The sequence below is a fragment of the Diplotaxodon limnothrissa genome, linkage group LG4 (genome assembly GCF_057381915.1).
Source record: "Diplotaxodon limnothrissa isolate DT_005_m linkage group LG4, D_limnothrissa_male_GT1.1, whole genome shotgun sequence".
Classification (NCBI taxonomy): Eukaryota; Metazoa; Chordata; class Actinopteri; order Cichliformes; family Cichlidae; genus Diplotaxodon; species Diplotaxodon limnothrissa.
In genome coordinates this window covers 8,495,424-8,514,601 of record NC_140599.1, presented here as the reverse complement: position 1 = coordinate 8,514,601, position 19,178 = coordinate 8,495,424, and the positions used below count along the sequence as shown (strand labels likewise).

Here is a 19,178-nt window from a genome sequence, read left to right as displayed (position 1 = left end):
AACTTGCTGTTCTGTGAAGACAACGTGAACACTGAAGAGTATATAGAAGGTTTTGGAGCTGCTATCCAGCCTCAGGAGGTAGGTCGTCTGCTAGCTGATTGGTAGTTTGATCCCCTGGCAGTATGTCCTCACAAGTGTGTGCAAGTGTTTTGAGTGCACCTTATACATCACTCATGCTCAATAAAGTTTTTGATACTTTGCTAAAAAAAAATCACAACTTTATTGCGTTATGCTGAAAAATAAACCGATTGCCCCCATATGATAAGAAGCCATGGTGACACAGGTGTCATCGCCCCTTTACACATTGAGGAAAGTTTCTGTTAAAGTTTCAAAATTGACTTTCCCATAGTTTTCCTGGCAGTAAAAATGGGTCTGGGCTCTTATGAGTTAAACTTATCAGCTACAAGTGATCCCAAATAAGTAGGAAAGCTCTACTCAAACTTCTAAAAGGGTACCTGATGTTAAAATATGCCAAATAAAATATGTGGAGCTGTGCGCTGTGGCGACTCCTTGTGGATAAGGTGAAAAAATCAGTCCATTTGCCATTCAGCGGGTCTCTTTTCAGAGAAGGCCTTGCTTATTTCAGCAAGACTATGCCAAATCCATATTCTGCATGTTTAATAATAACATAGTTCTGCAGTAAAAGAGTCGGGGTATCAAATTAGCATGCCTGCAAGGAGCCCCACCTGCCTGCGGTTTAAACCTTCTGTTTGAAACAGACAGGCAATCAGAAGGAAGCTGGCAAAGGGAGAGTAGCCTAAAAGGTAAAGGAATTTTAAAAAGGCTTGTTACAGACTGAGGATAAAAAGACGGCATCAAGGCCCAGTTTGAGATATATATGAAAATTTAAAAAAAACCATTCTGCTGGAAAAGAGCATAAAGGAGTCCCTGTAATACTCAGTTTACCGTGTTATTGAGATCAGACACCTTTGGCTACACCCTGAGCACCAGCTGTATCTCGAATTTCTTGGAGTGTGTATGTCCACAATTCTGTGAGTTGGCCGCGCCACTGAAAGAGTAAGAGGAATGTCGTGGCAGGTGTGGCAGGAGCTCTCCTAAACAAACACTCCACACCTGTCTTCCTCCCTCCTCGTCCTCCTCCTCCACTTCCATTCCCCTCTGTGTATAAACACACGCTTTCTCACAGACACAGAAAGGCGTTTCGTGGCGTTTCGTTCTCTGCAGCAAAGAATCACGTGTGAAAAGTGAGCTGCTTTTGTTCCACTGACCTCACACTATTATCCTGTTCTATCTTTTATTTCTCACTATTTAATATTTCCTTGGCCCTTTCCATGTGCCTTACACCTCTCTCTCTGTCTCACACACACACCCTGTCTGTCATTTATTTCCACTGAGTTGTTTTTGAAGGTTTGATGTGTTTCTCACCTGCCATGGCTTGCCTTTTTTTTTCTCTTTTCCTTATTACCCTCCTGTCCTTTTGCACCTTCCCTTTTTTAATAGCAGCGACAGGGAGCTTTTCCAGCCAACTCTTGTAGCAGTTTGGGTGGGTTTATGGGCTGACGTTCACCGTTGAGCTCAGAATACAAAGGTCACCACTTGCTTTGATGACTATGCCTTCCATCTCCAAGAGACCCAACAAGTTTGTTTATTACATCTGCTGCAGATGAGACTGAGACCAAAGTGGAAAGTACAGATTCTCTGATGAGTCAATGGAACCTAAAAATTCAGAACAACAACTGTATTTCTCAGACTGCAGCGCATATGTGTGTGTGCCTTTTTGTGAGGGTCGGTGCACACACAGAAGCTTCAGCAAAATCCCGTGTTTTTTTCCCTCTCTTCATTTTCTCTCACCACGCTGGGCTTGTTTACACGGGCCTGTTACATCACCTCCGTGCCCTGACAGAGAGAGATGGATTGTGTGGGAAGAGGATGGAGGTTTGGTGAATACATAATTTTAGTTTTCTGTGTAGGCCTTTGTGCGAGTGAGGACACACTGTGCATATGTATAATGTATGACAGTGCATGCTCCTGCTTTGTGGAACGAGCTGCTGACATACAAATGTAAGCACACTTGCACAAGGGGGTGCATGCAATATGTATAATCTACCTTAATTGATGCTTGAAGACTGAAATTGTGTTTTTTAGATGAGAGTTTTCTGTGTTTATAATCATATAGAGTGTGTAAAACAGTGTCTAAAAGGATAAGCTAAGAGCAAGCAGGTGCTTTGAAGCTGCATTATTTCTACTGGCCAGCAGGGGGCAACCCCTCTGGCTGCAAAAAAAGTCCAAAATTGTGGGAGTCTATAGAAAACATGACCTTACTTCTCACTTGATCTAAAAGTGCAGTAAACACTTTCCTGAGGAGTAAGTGTTCTAACTCAGTACTTTCAAATATTTTTGAATACATCATGATGTTAACTTTTTGAATTACGGTCCTATTTACACTAAAATAGACAATAAAGTACGGTATACTTTACGGCGAGCCTAGTTTCTGCAGTATAAGTAAATGGGCTGGTACTTAAACAGTACGTTTCTACTCAACCTGAGGACTCAGAGTGATTTTTACTACAAGCCTCATTCATCTGACCACACACAAGCATCTCCAGAGGAAAGGCATGCAGTGGTTCTACTATTGCTCCACCTATTGCTTGTGATGTTTCAAAACAGGAAAATGGCAACATGATAACCACGGTGATGTCGTCCATCGTTTATTTACAGTTCATAATGATAACGTTTGGCTTTCATCTATTTGGCTTTGACTCCTTGGAAAGGTGTTTCACATATCAATCGATAATTGATTATCATATTTATACTATTAGCACAAAGAGGTAACGGGACAATTTCTTCTCCCGCTGGCACAAATGACCACAGGTTTGCTTAACAATCATTGTAGAGAACAACAAACCCTTCTCACACCTTTCAACTAGCAACCTACTCCATGCATTTGTGTCTCCAGTGAACAGTTTCATGTCTGAGAATGTACTAATGTGGAAAATGTCTACAGTGCTTCTAAAGAGAACAGCAATGTGAGTCCCTAAAAGGGACTTGTTACCTACAAGTTCAGGTACTGAGAATGGCTGGTTTTCCTGTGTCAAAATGACACAGAGACTGTCCAGGCACACATCCCTGGCCTCTCTAACACTCTTACAGTGTACAGATACAGAACTGTTTTTTATTGGTACTTGCTGGTGCAAGTACCCATGAAAACAGGTTGTGTGTGGGAGACATGAGGTCTAAATAGGAACTGATGAATTACACTGATTATTTCAATGATTTTCAGACATCCCTCTCACTCTGTTATGCAGTTAAACCCAGCTCCTAGGAACACTCTGTTCTCCATGTGTTTGCATTTGATCTGCCCAACTCTTGTCTAATAGTATTTTTATAAAGTGGCAGAAGGAAATTCCTAGCTGTTTTCCATGGCTGCTCCCAGTATTAATGTAGCGCAGACGAGCAGCTGCGTATATTTATTTTACTCCTCACAAAGCGGCAGCCGGACAGAGGCTTGCGTGTGAAAAGGACTTTAAAGCATCGAAAATATTATTTTCGCTCGAACATAAATAAATAAACATCCCAGAGCCAGCTCCTCTTTGGAATGTAGTAATTCTGATTTTTTATGAATGAGTGCATTCATGGCTGGCCACGCCCCCTCCCGCAACCAAACCTGTGTTGGAGGTCCAAGCCCCGCCTCCTTCCAATGCCCTCCCGCCCTGTTTTTCTTTTTTTTTCCAACTTTGGCCGCGCGCCTGTGTCCTAATTGGTTAAAGGAGGACTGGGGTGGGCGTGGTTGCCATAAAAAGAAAGGGAACGATATAAAAACAAGGCTCAAACTTTTGGTCTGTGAGAACTTGAGAGATTGGTGGAAGACGTGTGAGGATACATAAATATATATATATTTTTTGCGAGTCGGATTTTACTGTTGTGGACCAACGCTATTGCTCACTTGAAGGATTTGGGCTTTTCCTGTCACAGAGCGCTGTTTTTAAACGCTCTCCCGTCTTCCATGTGAGCACGCTGACAGCATGGGGACGCTGCTATTATTTGCTGCCTTACAAGTGGTTACAGTCGCTTCGGTGAGTACGTGAAGTGTTCTCCCTTCATGCAAACGCACGAGCTCTAAGGTCTCACGCGCCCGTGCTGCTCTCGTGCTGTCAGGGTCTGCTCTTCATGCTGGTGTTAGCGCTGCGTGCCAAAATAATAATGGCCCAGTGGCTCCCAGCACTGTTAAGATTGTCATCGCTTATTAATACGGCGGCTACTGTGCTTTCTGGTTGGCTGGTTTCCAAATTGAGGCTTGAGGAGCAATAAGAGGTCTTGAGCGGTGTTTCAAGAGGTCCCATGTAAAGTCAGTTGAGTCATTTTACGATTTGTTTGGCGGTTTATTTCCATTACATTTTGTAATGTTACACTACAAATGTGATCACTAGTGTCCGAAGCATATTCAAGTAAAGGGGAAATATATGCAAACTATATAAATGTAATTGGTTACACTCTCTTCGCAGTCTAATTAAATTATCTGACAAGTAAAAGTAATAAACCCTACTATGTGTACACCGGCTTCCATCCAACTGTAGGTCTAAAATTATACCACAGTAATTTTATCCAATGGGTATAAAAATACACTTCGATATGAAGTCGTTCCGCTCCATAAATATCTCAAGGAATATTATGTGACTTTTGGCTGGGAGATGCTTTAACTTACCATGTTATGCACGGTGATTCACGAGTTATTGTTCAGTCTTTGTGTAATGTAATTTTAAACCCTCCCAGGAACCTCAGCAGTGAGTGAAAGCAGTGCCAGTGCTGGTTCTGGCACACCAGAACTTGGCCCGGGTTAAGAGAGTGGCGGCGGAGTCAGGAAGGGATCACTGTAGGTGATCTGACTGCGGACAGTCAGACTGACAGCTCCCTGTGATCCACAGGCTGTGTGATCCCAATAAATGCTGGGAGTGGTGAGAGTGGCTTGTGTGTGTGTCGACACAGAAGGGGGTCAGAAACAAAAGATTTAGAAGCCGGGAGGTGGGGGTCAGTGAACGTACCTTTCATCCCCTCTTGCCAGGCGAATGCCAAGCGGAAGGCGACAGAGGGCTACAGATACCCCTGTGGGGTTCAGGACAGTGCCGAGTATTCAGGCAATATTTTAAGCCACACACACACACGCATTCATACATACACGTTGAGGACTTTCTGTGATCTGGGTAACTTGAGTCAATCTGTTGTCCTGCCTGGTTCCAGTGTGATTTTTCTCTTTATTCCTTTTGGTGCAGAAGGTTAAATTACTCTGTCCCTTCCTGCAGGTGACTGCTGAGTGTCCAGTAGTGTGCGAGTGCCCAGCAGTGCCCCCATCTTGCCCCCCAGGGGTAAGTTCAGTCCCAGACGGATGCGGCTGCTGCAAGGTGTGCGCTGCCCAGCTAAACCAAGACTGCCATGAGGGGCGCCCTTGTGACCACCATAAAGGACTGGAGTGCAATTATGGCAATGATGTGGGCCGAACCCATGGCATCTGCAGGGGTATGTACCACAGAGGTGGCAGAGCAGGGATGGTGGGGGTGGGAAGGGTTGAGAAGTGGTGAATTTTTATTTTATTTTATTTTTTTTTATTTTTTTACCCCTGCTTTAGATCAGGCACAGCTTTGGGGGTTGAAGTAAGGCAATGTGTAACTTCAGGGTGGGGAATCTGGCTTCTGAGCCAGGGCGGCTGGGGTTTCTCTTTGATAGGGGCTTGAGGTTTGAAGCCTGTGCCACGTTTCAAAAAACAGAGCACCTTCATGAGCCTGTGACTGAAACCCAGCCAGCCCCGGTATTTATATAAGTGCTGCAGTGTGTACACAAACAGGCCCGTGAAACACACAAACACACATGCACAGACAGTGGTATTTTTATATGTGTGTTTATTTGGGGGTGTTGCTATATAAAGGGGGGTGGGGGTATCCGGGGTGTTGTGTGGGGAGTCCCACTCAGGGTGTTAAGGGAAAGGACGTTGTAAACAAGTCAACGTTCCCTTTCTGGTCTAAGAATAGTGTTTGCTTCTTAAATGTGGAGATGTTGCGACTGTTCTCTCTCTCCTTTCATCTGTCCACCACACACATTAAATACACAGTCACATAAAAGTCTTGCTATTTGATGTCTAAAGACTAAGTGTGTGCTATTAAAAGCGTTCTGACCAGCTCGCCTGTCTTCTCTCTTCCTCCCAGCGAAGGCCGAGGGCCGCTCCTGCGAATACAGCGGTCGGATTTATCAAAACGGCGAGAACTTCAGAGCTGGTTGCAAACACCAATGCACTTGCATCGATGGAGCAGTAGGGTGCGTGCCTCTTTGCCCCAGCCACGTGCCCTTGGCGTCACCTTCCTGCCCTGCCCCGCAGCTGGTCAAGGTGCCCGGGCAGTGCTGCCTCAGCATCGACTGCCACAAGGGAACCACGGTCGTGCCCCCGGTGTATCGCCGACCCCAGCCTCCCGCTTTCCCTCCGTACCCTCCATTCATTCCCTACCCAGTGTATCCCTACCCAAAGCCTTTCCCGAAGCCTTACCGGAAGTTTTACACTTACAAACACAAAAAGGAGAAGGATACCCTTGGCAACGAACTGGTGGAAGCGGTACGCAAGTGGGGCAAGCCACGTGGAAACAAGCACCTGGCAGGTGAGGAGTTGGTGACCTGCTGTGGAGTGCGCCTGTTTCCACTACACAGTAAAGTGTCCTGTTTACGCTTTATTCACTTCAGCCCGCTGATGCACAAACGGCCTCGCTGTGAGCCGTCTCCCCGGCGTCCATGCATGTGTTTTGGCATTTATGTGAAGCTTGTTTTCCACTGGCTCCTTGCACACCAGAGGTGCTCTTGGTCGCACTCACACACACTGCTCTTTCACAGCACATGCCTCCGTCACCCAGCTTTCCCTGCTCTGTAATCATCCTCTCTGTGCGTCAGTGTTGCCTGTTCAGTGAATAAGGCCAGTGTGCTGTGCATCTGTGTACCTCTGCTTTTCCCTCAAACTTCCCAGTAGCCACTTCACTCCCCCTGCTTAACTCCTGCTGACCTGGCTTCTCTCTGGCTCTCTCTCAATATTTCCCATCATCGCTCTCCCTCACGTGTCCTTTCTTTCATCTCTCGTAGCCTGGAAGCAAACAAGTGATGAGTGCGTGGTTCAGACCACTTCCTGGTCCGAGTGTTCCCGGAGCTGTGGGATGGGCGTTTCTTCTCGTGTTACAAATGACAATGCTCAGTGTAAAATGATCAAGGAGACGCGCCTGTGCAACATTCGGCCCTGCAGCTCCATGTCCATCCCAGTCAAGGTGAGGAATGCATGAGTGTGTTTGGATGCTTTAAAGATCCTTATAAAGGCAGACCTTCTTCTCATGACCCCAGCCACGGAGTTCCAGCAACCAGACTAAATAAGATTCAGGAAAGAAGCGTCTCTCGAGGGGCAGTTTGTATTAATATCATGGCATGTATAAAGCCCCCTCCCCTCGAATCCCTCTGTTGCTGGACCCCTTTTTGATCCATTCTGTCTATTCAAAGTCCTGTTGCTGTGTGAGATGAAAACAGAGGGGAACGAGACCTGTGGCTTCAGCTCGTTGTAGATCAGAGTATATCAAAGTATATCAAAGTGTAGCTAATTAGTTTGAAAGTTTTGAAAATACCATTTCACATTTCCTGCCAGAGGGTTGGTTGTGATGATTGACAACACTCTCAATACAGTAAATGTCTTCATACAGTAAATATGAAAACTAGAATGAAACTAGAGAGAACAGCCTGGCTCAGTTCAAAGATCATAATGAAATCTAATGAAATGAATCTAATGAAATCCTGCTTTACTGGAACTGAATTATAAAAGTAAAATTTCAACAGGGCTAAGATCAGAAAGCCTTGCCTGGTTAAACGGCAAGTGCTCAACGCCAAGAAGTAGGCCACAACACATCCTGTAGCTTCATCACAACCTCTGAAGATGCAGAGCGTCAACAGACATACTTAATTACCTACACTTTGGAGTCATTAGAAGACATTAGGAACGTGTAACTTGTAATAAAAAAGTAACTGGCAACGGCCCTATCCTGTACATGGTACAGCTCATGTCATCATCACTTTGATCTACCCAAATATAATAAACCTAATTGGCTTAATTACTACTAAATATGATGACTACTAAAAAAGTTAAAAGCGCAACTTTAAACATTTTGCTACAGGTCAGACACTTTAACTTTTGCATTAATATGAATAACAGGGGCTTTTAATTTTAAACACAGAATTTAAGATGGAAATAACTGCAAAGGCAAACTGTGTAAAACAAACAAACAAAAAAACCCCACCATAGATCATGCAGTTTGTTCGTACAAATACACAGTAAAAGAAACCAAAAAAACATCATGGTGGTGACCAAAATGCTAATACAGAGGCTTCAAAATGCATCTTACTGTGTCTGTTTTTTTTTTTTTTTTTTATATACAGTCTATAATTAATAGATTGATACCTGCTAATGCGACTTTCAGTTGCTCCTTTATTCACGAAGCTGCACTTTTTTTACTGGCTTCATGTTCACGTTTGAACTTTGACTACATAAGTGTGAATCGGAGAACTTTTTGCTGCTGCGACAGAGGAATAACTCTGTCTCCTTCACTGACGTGACACCGCGGCCGACAGCTGCACTCGGTGGCACTATGCTGTGTGATTTAAAGAGCACTTCGCCCACTCTGTTGCTCTCTCACATTTCAAACAAAACACTCTCAGAAACATTTTGCCCCCTGCCTCGAGCCACTCATGAAGCTGATTGGCTTGTTGTGCACCTGTTTCTCTGAGCTCTCCCAGTGTTTGCAGAGCTGCTGTGGGTGTTAATGGAAACAAGTGTCAATCCTTAACTATCGCTGGCACGCTATTCTCTCCGGCGCTCATCTGCTGTTCTGACCTTTTATTTCTTTCAGCCCATTAACTTTGTTTTTCATGTCATGAGCGATGAATAACAAGTTGCTTGATGCTGCTCTATGGTACGGTGGCAGCTCTAATTTCAAGCAAACGTGAAGCCATAAAGCTTTCACTGGAGCACAGTTTTAAACCGGCTACACACCACACCCATGCCTCCTGTGCCAAAGAAAGACTTTGTTAGCAGATTTTATGGATCACCCAGAGAGTCAAATTCTCTAAATATCTCGACAACCTTTAGACCTGGTAGAGTTAAGTATGTAAGGTGAATTTATGCGGTTATTCATGTTCCCCTGACTATTCCTGACATCACTGGATGTCAGGATCACTGGATCACTGTAAGGTTTGGTCCACATTCAGGGTAAACTGGAATCATAGAGTGTATATAAAAGATGAATTTAGCTCTATTAGCCATTAGTTAGTGATTGGAGGGTCTGACCAAAAACTCTGCATGCTCACACAATAGCCACTTGATAATCACAAGGTAAGCCCACAATTAAGCATACTATGTTTTATTAGCTATTTTGATCATAATTTATAAAACGATAAGACCTCAAATCGCTAAATAAAGACTAAAAATTCTGCAAGAAAGTGTTTAAAGAGCTCAGAGATCAAGTGTACAGTTGCCCTGAGAGGTCAAATGCAGTGCAACTTAAGAAAACACCAAGAAAATAGAAAAATGCTGCAAAAGTACACAAAACAAAGGAAGTGTTTTTGGGGGAGATGTGATGGAACAACTGTGGTAGATGTTAGGATTGCACTGGGACGTGCTTTAAAAAAAGAAAAAGAAAAAAAGCTTATGTTCTATCTACTTTGTCTTCCTCATACTTGTGGCCAATTTTGAAACAATTGCACCTGGATGGTTAAGATGCACAGAGACAGACTGGGGTTTGAACCAGGAACCCTCTTGCTCTGTTTGCTAACTGATATTGTTTATATACATGTCCACCTTTTATATACAGTCTGTGATTTTTGGTGACATTATAGCAGGATCAACATCAAGTTTTAAATTTGGGCACTACTTTATGTCAGTGCCATCAACATCAGTTCATTTACTTTTCACTGGAAAACATTCCCCTTGTGACAGGCTAAACCAGGATGGTGAACAGTACAGCCTCACAGCCCTGCGTGCATGGCTGTAGACACCTGGTGAAGCCTTTTCACTGGAAAAACTGAATTGCTTCTTTCTTCTTTCTCCGTCCACAGAAAGGAAGGAAGTGCTCTCGCACCCATAAGGCCCCAGAGCCACATCGTCTGTCATATGCTGGCTGTAGGAGCACTCGCCTCTATCGGCCCAACTACTGTGGAGTATGCCGGGACGGCCGCTGCTGCTCGCCACGTCGCACCCGCACAGCTAACGTGACCTTTGCCTGCCCTGACGGCGAACGCTTCAGCAGGTCCGTGATGTTCATCCAGTCGTGCAAGTGCAGCGACGAGTGCAACCATCTCAACGAGGCCGTAATGCCCCCACAGCTGTGGCTCTATGGGGACACGCACAAATTCAATGACTAGCGGCGTTACCCTGCCAAACCTACATTCCTTCATAAAAACAGACATTAACTCCCCCATCTCACCCCCGCCCCAGCAGTACCCATTATAGAGTAGTTGTCCTTAGTGGATCCATGAGCGGAACACACACCGAAACATTTGAGGATGAATGCGGAAAAGAGGAATGTGTCTCGGACTGGGCGTACCTCACAATGTGGAAACCGCAAAAGTGACCAGGCCCTGCTTTAGTGTAGATAAAAAGCTGTTTCTGGCCTTGCCAGACTTTAAACTGTGAATAAATCTTTGGGTGTAAGCAGACCCCATGTTAGTGCCCAGCTTCAAAAGTTCCCTAGAACTGTTTTTGGGAACAGCTGAGAAACACAGACATGCATAAGTCTTTCGTGTGCTGAAGGATTCACGGTGTGGATTTGACAAACCTGCTGGAATCACGTCTGCGCACTCCAGTATATGACAACTGATAGACTAAGTGACAAAGAAGAATAGGATGGCGTTGGTAGAAGATGGAAGTTTGTCTCAGATGTTTTGACGGGAATGTGGTTTGGGTCATTTTATGGTATTTATTCTCTGGTATTTATTGTCGAGACAGACATGATGACACAGCAGCCTGCCACTGGGGAAGGTGGCGCTGCTATTCTCGGAGAATCGATGTGGCAGAACAACAATATCAGGCGGACAATACTGCTGAGCCCAGAGAGAGGGTGAGGAACTGCCATCAAACCAGGACTTGACCCCGGGCTCAGATTTGGTCAGAAAGCCATATCTAATGATGAACAACAAATGATAAAGGAGGAAATGAGGTATATACAATGGATAAAGTTGGAGTTGAACTTGGTGGTTGGAGGCATAAGTGGGAAAAAATGTCAAAGGTTGTTTACGCAGCTGGACTCATCCCCTCGCCTTGCCTTCACAAGAAACTGAGACATTTCGCGAGCATCCGAAGAACACGCTCAGGATTCTGTCGCCAACAAGTCGACCACCTAATTTGGCCAGGTACAATCCTGACTCGTGATGGCAGAAGGAGACAATCGTCCACTCTGGTTTGTTTTATAAATGAATTTTGGAAAGCTGCGTGTGCCACGGTAAATGTGTTATTTGTGATTTGAAGGTGGAACTGCTCTGTCGTCTAATCTGGCTCGTAACTGAGCAGCCTCTTCGTGTTAAAGTGCATCCTGTTTCTGAGAAATGCTGTTGAAAGGCTGTTCAGTCGTTTCACACGGCTGTGAGAAGAGCTTTATGTAATTTTGTTTTCAGGGGGTTGAGGTCTACAGCTGCCAAATGTCAGCAGGAGCCTACCTCTAAGGAAACTAACACTGTCAAGTCTATCTTCAGGTTGTACGTTACGGATGGCTTAGCCCTTTATTATGATTATCCACCCGACTTGGTGTTTGGGTTGACGTTTGAGCACCTTACAGCAACCTTGATTCACAGCCTAATCTGGTATCCACATACAGATGAGTTGAAATCACGAACTGCCTTTTTTAAAATTACTGTATACAGTGGTAACTTCGTCTCAGTGGAAGCACCAATGTACTTTATCCGTTTGTGCCATAAATTACACATTTTTGCCCTGAGGTGAATGTTTTCCCCCCCTACCATCTCAACTACAAAACAAATGCTGCCCCAAATCCTTATCAGGGGTTCTTTTTAAACTTTAATTTGCTAAGAAATGTCTTGTGTTTTCCATTGCTATTTTGCCCATGAAGATGCTGTGGTTTTGATATTGTATCTTTAGTTTTATTGAGGGAAACTATAGTGCAGCTATGTACAGACACATTGTTACCTTTGTAGTTCTATCTGCTGTATAAGGGCCAATCATTATACTGAAGTAGTCCATGTATAGTTTAGCACTGGACGAGGCAGGGTTCAGATCGTTTATGAGCATTAAGTGCCAATTTTGAAAGCTTGATGACTGTAGAACTAGTAGTGTACATTAATAAGTCTGTAATTTTCTGTAATGAGTCATGCTTAAGATCTTATGCTTAAAAAAAAAAGTGTTCCTTGTGATTAACTCTTCTTGGAATCTGGTTAGTTTACAGTTGACTTTAAGAGCTGGAATGAGTTCATCGTTTCGCTTTTTAAAAAATAAAATTCTCTCTGACAATCACTGTTGAACATTTATCAAAAGAGGATTTTTTTTTGTCACGTAGGTTAAATTATACAGCAACTCTATGGTGTAGCGCTTAACACATCCCCCTAACATGCAGATAAATGCATCTGGTTTAAATTGAGTCAGATCAAACATGCAGATCCAGCTGCTGTGGCGGAGCAGCCAAAGATCTGCAATTTCACAGCTATGCTAGCAGCCCTGCAACGAGCCATACTATGTTAACATTTAGCAGGCATTTCATGTATTTACACATGTACACTACAGTCACTATTTGGTACTAAAGAAAAGTTACCTTAGTGGCAAGATAAATTTGTGTCTGCCCAACTGCACTTAAGATATCAACATCCAATATTGAGTTACTGTGCAGCAATAAAAATTGCAGAGAACCATCACTATGACTCTGCACAGTGATGTTTATCCAGTATTGAATTGTTGCTAAATCATCTAAGCAGATTTCCACTTGTTTAACACTTTGAATTTTTAATACTTAAAACAAAATACCAAGAAAAAAAAATTACAGTTAAACAGTGACATGTTTTGCCCCGTCAAAATCTGCAAATTCATCACTACCAGTTCATGTGGTGACTTCATTTATTGGAGGATATTCAGTTAAAAATCCATAGAAAGAGCTGCCATATGAGCCAAATTTGTGTCTTTACAACTTTTTGATTACCAGCCAAACAGCCACTTTTTTTGTACTGGGAAGGAAAACAAAACATCTCCTATACAAATCTTGCTTGGACATAAAGAAAAAGCACAGACTCCTATCACATGTTCCTCTGAAAGTTTCCCTGAAGCTCTGTCGCTGCTGAGACTGAAACCAATGAAAACTGAGCAGAGACAGCATCCTCATAAGTGACCACAACAGTAAAATGACATTTTATAAAAAGTTTTAATTCCATTAAGCAAAACAAAGACAAATTAAAACCAAACCCCCCTAAAAACTGACAATAAAAATAAACGTTTGGTGAACAGAGGAAAGGCAGAGCTTTCAAATCAATGGTGAAGTACGTCTACTTCCAAATACAAGACGAGATCCACGAAGAGCAGACTGCCGTTTGGCCGGGGACTCATCTGGACTGCTCGACTACAGAGGGGGAGAGAAGGAGAGACTAGTTGAGCACGCAAAACATCAGAACGATGAGCAACAGCTGAGCATACCGACGTTTCAGCAACAGGTTAAATATGTGAAGGATTTGAGGAGCGCTTCAGTTAACGTGACAGCACCAACTGTTGCGTCTTGTTGCCGAGTAAAGGTTTACTGCAATTTTCTGTGGGGAACGCTTCAGCATTAACGCAATGATTTAATAATAAAGTGCTGCAAAACTCTTTAATCCACAGATCACAGTGGTTCTAATGTTATTAAAGACATCAGTATGCTTTTAAGGAGGCATTCAGAAATAAGAAAAACCAAAAACACTTACTGTAAGATGAGATGTCAATCTCATCTGGCAGCTCGGCCACATTGACTTCAAAGCGGTCCTGCACATCGTTTAGAGTCTTGGCATCAGTCTCGTCTGACACAAAGGTTATAGCCAGGCCTTTGGTCCCAAACCTACCAGCACGGGCAACCTGAGGGGCGCAGAGAAGGTAAGAGTAAGTCCAAACTGCAACATGGACTACCACTAGCATTCACACGGTGCTTGATGAGCAAATAAGACAGCCAACTTTCCTGCATATGAAAAAGGAGAGGGGCTAAGAAATTCATTTCTCACCCTGTGCAAATAGGTGTCAGAATCTTCTGGCATGTCGTAGTTGAAGACGATATTCACTCGCTCAATGTCCATCCCTCGGCCAAACAGGTTTGTGGCCACCAGGATCCGCCGCTGGAAGTCTTTGAATTGCTGATAGCGAGACAGCCTGAGAGAGGGTAAGAAGGGGAAGGAGGACAGAACCATCAGGAGGATTATCAACAAGCACTCTCTGAAGACTAATGCGTTGAGTTGAAGGATGAGGCCTCCTGCTCTCAAAAATACACAACACATTTGAAGCTCAGCAGAGCATGTTTATAAGTCACCTTTCCTCCTGAACCATTCCCCTGTGGATGGCAATGGCAGGGAAATTTTGCTCCACCAGTAGCTGGGACAGAGCGACGCAGCGCTGAACTGACTTGACGAAGATCACCACCTAGAGGCAACGCACGGGCATTAAGGAAGCACCGAGTTAGACCTCTGATGCAATTTTTATTACAGCTTTCAATGAGTATTTGGGACCTTTTGAATACAAACATTAGCTTGCAACAATATAAAGATGTATGTTCCCTCACCTGATTGAACTCCAACACATCAAGCAGGTCAAATAGCTTGCGGTTTTTCTCGCTGTCCTTCAGCTTGCAGTAGTACTGTTGCAGGCCGTGGAGTGTAAGTTTGGTCTCGTCATCCACAAACACCTCCATGGGCTGTACATGAGATAGCAGGTAAGTAAAACTTCAGTGCAGCAGTTTTCAGTACAGACCGAAAGTGGTGGAGATGAGTTGTCTCACAAAAAACAACAGACATTCAGAGGTGAAGCAGCCCTCCGCTGCTTACTTACATCTTGCATGAACTTGCGGCACACTGGACGGATTTCCTTACTCAGTGTTGCACTGAACATCATGACCTGCTTCTCATGCGGTGTGATCCGGAAGATGTCCTGAACATCACGCCTCATGTCTGCCATGTGAAGAAAGAAAAAGAGTGAAAAAAATGACTAAGGTAAGATTCTGACTGACTACTGCAGTTTTGCTGCCGACTTGGTGAAAACTGGGAAGACAAAAGCAAAGAAAAGTCACCTAGCTGCTCCAGCATTTTGTCACACTCGTCCAGGACAAAATGCTTGACGTTCTTCAGACTGAGCGTCTTGTTCCGGATCAGGGCGAGGATACGGCCGGGAGTTCCGACAACGATGTGAGGGCAGTTCTTCTTCAGGACGTCCTCGTCTTTCTTGATAGGCAGGCCACCAAAGAATACGGCTGCTTTTATGGTGGGCATGTACTTGGAGAAACGCTCGTACTCTTTGCTGATCTGGAAGGCCAGCTCTCGTGTGTGACACATGACTAATACAGACACCTGGAGACAAGGAAACACAGATTAAATCCAAAAATCTATCAAAAAGTCAAAGGTAGGCAGAATAATTTGTTTAAAATGAACAGTTTTACATTACAAACGACAAGATGCATTTAATGTTAATGTTACATTTTTAGTGTTTTATGATCATCTAAGCATCTGTCCTTGAAAGAAAATTACATCCCACTGTAGCTATAACACCTTAGACTTGAAGGTCTGCAACTCTACAAGCCAGAACTGAGCCATATATCAACTCTTTGGTGTATAATTTCCACATAACAAGCACAACATGAAAATGCCACTTACAATCAAATAGACTGATGCTATAATACACAACGAATGTCATCCATCCTCTCAAATCCCCAAATTCCACCAGGATCGGCTGCGCTGCATTTCAGCACTGACACGAACACTTAAGCCAATCGACCCTTATGCCTGATTTATGCTTTAGCAGGAAATCTACATATTAAACGGAAACCCCTCTTAACCCGCAAGCGTAACATAGAAAACCCAACATGTAGTAACATTTCTCTTGTCAAGTTATGTGGAAGGTTTTGGTGCAGCGTTAAGACGGGTTTCTGATTACGTCGTAGATTTCCCGCTAAAACATATTTTATTGTTGTCCTCAAAACTGCATATCCCAACAAAGAAACCTGCTGGTTATAAGTCACCTATGAAATCTGTTATTTGTATATTAATAAGGAATGTCATGATCCCAGAAATTCATCAGTTGGTACCAATACCAGTAGAATCACACAGCTGGATAGTGAAACAAAATGACTGGCTGGTGCCAGGTACTTAAACTGTTACTAAAACGTTTTAGAATTCTGATCATTTATTTAAATGTTGACATCATTTTACTGACAAGACCCAGACTGAGATGTTAGGATGGCTGCCGAGTAGCCCATTAGTGTTACTAGCAAGTGACTGTAACTCGTGTTAGTTACATTAAGTGAGCACAAACATTTCAAGGTTATTTTACAATGGGGAGTCTCAAACAAAATAAGCAGTAATCTGTGATTCTGGATAAGATTTGTAGGACAAAACTTTGGATGTCACTCTTAACTTATTCGTCCTCAACGTGAACCACATAAATAGCTCTGGATACCAGTCTTTCATGTGCCTTGCTAAATTGGAAGTCCAATTATTGTTTGCATATCGCCTCTTGCTAATCAATTATCTCAGATTTTGCAGCCACCTGAATGCAAAGTAGCTGCACAGCCGACTGCCTTCCTTAAAAAAAGAGACAGAGCAGAAGTTTGTTGCAGTTGCACGACTTTCCATCTTCCACCTGTTCTTTGACAATAGAATACTTTAAACCACATCCTGCCTCCTTTAGTTTTGGAAGGATTTCTGCCTCCCTGCATAAGCTGATGACGAGCACTGCTGCATCTCATAAATCTTGGTATCAAAATGGTACCATGGGTATTGATTCTGTTGGCATTCCCTAGCTCTGACTAAGACTGATTTTGATCAGTCTTGTTTGTGCTCTCTCACAGGTGGCTCTGACTTCAGCTAAGTTAAAAACAAAAACAGGACAACAAAAACATTTGGACCTCTATCAGCTTTTATTGGCTTGTTCATTAATTACCAGACTAATAACATTCATTGCCGATAAATGAAAAGCTCAACATTGAAGGCACAGTCAAAGCATGTTAAACACACATACTAACCTGTCCGTCAACGGGTTCGATCTGTTGCAGGGTGGCCAACACAAACACAGCCGTCTTGCCCATACCAGATTTGGCTTGGCACAGGATGTCCATGCCCAGGATAGCTTGTGGGATGCATTCATGCTGCACTGTGTTTTTAAACAACACAACACAAATATTAATGTTAAGTGCAGTCTTATTATTACCTGCAAATCAATTTCTTTGAACTGCTATAAAGAGCACAAGAGGAGTGGCAGTCCTGCTGGGAGTGGTGCATTTTTTTAGACGCACAAAGCAAGTCAAGCTATTCAAAAATTCTTAATGTATGCAAGCAAGATAAGGTAAGCGCTGTTGAAGAACATGCAGACTTACAGCTTTTGACTGGTTCTACCAGTGTAGTGCAAGGGTATGCCATAAACAAACTCAATTGCCAGTTCCCCACTAGTCCCATTTAACAAAAGGTACCAGAACAGTTGAATGCGTCTCACCTTCAGATGGATGCTCAAAACCACAGTCAATGATGGCGCGGAGAAGCTCCGGCTTCAGAAGAAAATCCCTGAAACCAGAGCTGTGGATGGAAACATAGGAACCTTTCACCTCCTTCTTGCCTGCTGGGGTTGCACTCTCGGGGGCTCCTTGAGGCTCCTCATCCTCTTCATAATCAAGGAGCTCGTTGTCAACGTCATTCTCAGCCATTGTATTTGTCTGGAACAAAGAAAATACAGCTGAGTATTAATGATCACTGTCCTTCATCTGTGTCTGTAAGAGAGGGCTCCCTTTACTTAGATTATATGAAGCGAGGTTCTTATTCGAGCCCACTTGTTGCACATATTTTAATACATTTAAAAAGTCTTATTTTATTCTACCATTACAAGGCGGGTTTGACTTTGTGCAACTATGAAAATCGTGGTTGGTTATAAACGTGACTCCAAACATTAGCTCTATTGTGTATAACTCGAACTGAATTTTAAAGAGTAAGCCTGTGGTTAAGAAATGCTAAGCAAGAAAACACGCAACAGAGCAGGCCTAAATATGAATACTCTAGTGTTTTGTAGGCAGAAAATATTCTGTACGACCACGTACACTCAATATAACAAACAAGGTCAAAACCGTAACCGACGATGTCAAATTGACCAAACCGGTTAGCTTCTAAGCGCATACAACACTAGAAAGCCATTGTGTTGCATAACCATTGCTAACGTGGCAAGCTACTCTTCTACACGACAACAACTAATCCGCTACGACCAACTAAATATTCCCAACGGCATAAGAAGGCGATCTTTTCGTAATTGTAACGGGAGTGTTATATGGATGACAAAAAGGCGGCATATTTCGTGTAAATAAGGAAATCTAAGTGGCGATTGCTTTGCTAGGCTATCAAATGCTAGGCTACAAAACGCTAAGTAACACCGCCCCCTGAAACAAACAACGAAAGGTTATTTTTAGCGATAGCAAACACTACTGCAGCCCAAATTAAACAAATATAATTCACAAGCTTCTTTAGGTGAAACGAGACGCGGAAAGCCGCCCAAGCGGGACAATGAAGTAGTTCAAGGATTCCTACCGTTTCGGTGTTAGCTTCGACTGCCCCGATAGATCACAACCGCATGGAGAGGCCTCAGTTAGTTTATACCACCAACCGGAAGTTCCGCCTCGACTAAAGCGGGTCGATATCATTCGCCCGTTTATGCGACCTCTGTGAAAAGCAGCCTGTGATTGGACAAAAAGTGTGCCGCAGTCCGTCGCAGTTGAAAAAAGCGGGACACAGTTGTAGCTGCTCTCCGTAGGGGAGCTCGGGAGGGACACTCGAAATAAATTAATACAGTCACGTTTTGCTGCAATATAAGTATAAAATTAACCGGGATGTGTTTGCGTATGATAATGCAGGCCTGTGACCTTAAATATAAAACAGCTTCCTGGAATTGATTCAGGTTGGATCAATTTTGTTAGTTTGTTTTTGTTTCACAGAAATCGTTAAAATTGTATGAAATCTAG

The 19,178-nt window shown here is 43.4% G+C and overlaps 2 protein-coding genes across 2 annotated transcripts; one reads left to right on the top strand and one right to left on the bottom strand.

Moving 5' to 3' along the window:
- The first annotated feature begins 3,823 nt into the window (after positions 1-3,823).
- On the top strand, positions 3,824-12,473 carry LOC146633206 (CCN family member 1). Its single transcript, XM_085351379.1, has 5 exons — positions 3,824-4,034; positions 5,259-5,472; positions 6,156-6,599; positions 7,072-7,250; positions 10,078-12,473. The coding sequence occupies exons 1-5, from the start codon at positions 3,984-3,986 to the stop codon at positions 10,381-10,383; spliced, it is 1,194 nt and encodes a 397-aa protein (XP_085207505.1). The 5' UTR covers positions 3,824-3,983; the 3' UTR covers positions 10,384-12,473.
- Positions 12,474-13,020: 547 nt separating this feature from the next.
- Positions 13,021-18,818, bottom strand: ddx39ab (DEAD (Asp-Glu-Ala-Asp) box polypeptide 39Ab). Its single transcript, XM_085351378.1, has 10 exons — positions 18,748-18,818; positions 17,672-17,888; positions 17,205-17,332; positions 15,258-15,534; positions 15,020-15,138; positions 14,754-14,885; positions 14,505-14,614; positions 14,203-14,347; positions 13,912-14,059; positions 13,021-13,574 (listed from the first exon to the last, which is right to left on the bottom strand). Exons 2-10 carry the CDS (start codon positions 17,877-17,879, stop codon positions 13,558-13,560), a joined length of 1,284 nt encoding a protein of 427 aa, XP_085207504.1. The 5' UTR covers positions 17,880-17,888; positions 18,748-18,818; the 3' UTR covers positions 13,021-13,557.
- Between the last annotated feature and the right edge of the window lie 360 nt (positions 18,819-19,178).

Bases quoted from the DNA above. Each gene is read 5' to 3' on its own strand.
- LOC146633206 (XM_085351379.1), top strand. From the start codon at position 3,984: ATGGGGACGCTGCTATTATTTGCTGCCTTACAAGTGGTTACAGTCGCT. The intron at 5,473-6,155 runs GTATGTACCACA...TCTTCCTCCCAG, and splicing joins AACCCATGGCATCTGCAGGG to CGAAGGCCGAGGGCCGCTCC. The intron at 6,600-7,071 runs GTGAGGAGTTGG...CATCTCTCGTAG, and splicing joins TGGAAACAAGCACCTGGCAG to CCTGGAAGCAAACAAGTGAT.
- ddx39ab (XM_085351378.1), bottom strand. From the start codon at position 17,879: ATGGCTGAGAATGACGTTGACAACGAGCTCCTTGATTATGAAGAGGAT. The intron at 15,535-17,204 runs GTTAGTATGTGT...CCTTGTCTCCAG, and splicing joins TCGAACCCGTTGACGGACAG to GTGTCTGTATTAGTCATGTG. The intron at 14,615-14,753 runs GTGAGGGAACAT...CGTTGCCTCTAG, and splicing joins ATGTGTTGGAGTTCAATCAG to GTGGTGATCTTCGTCAAGTC.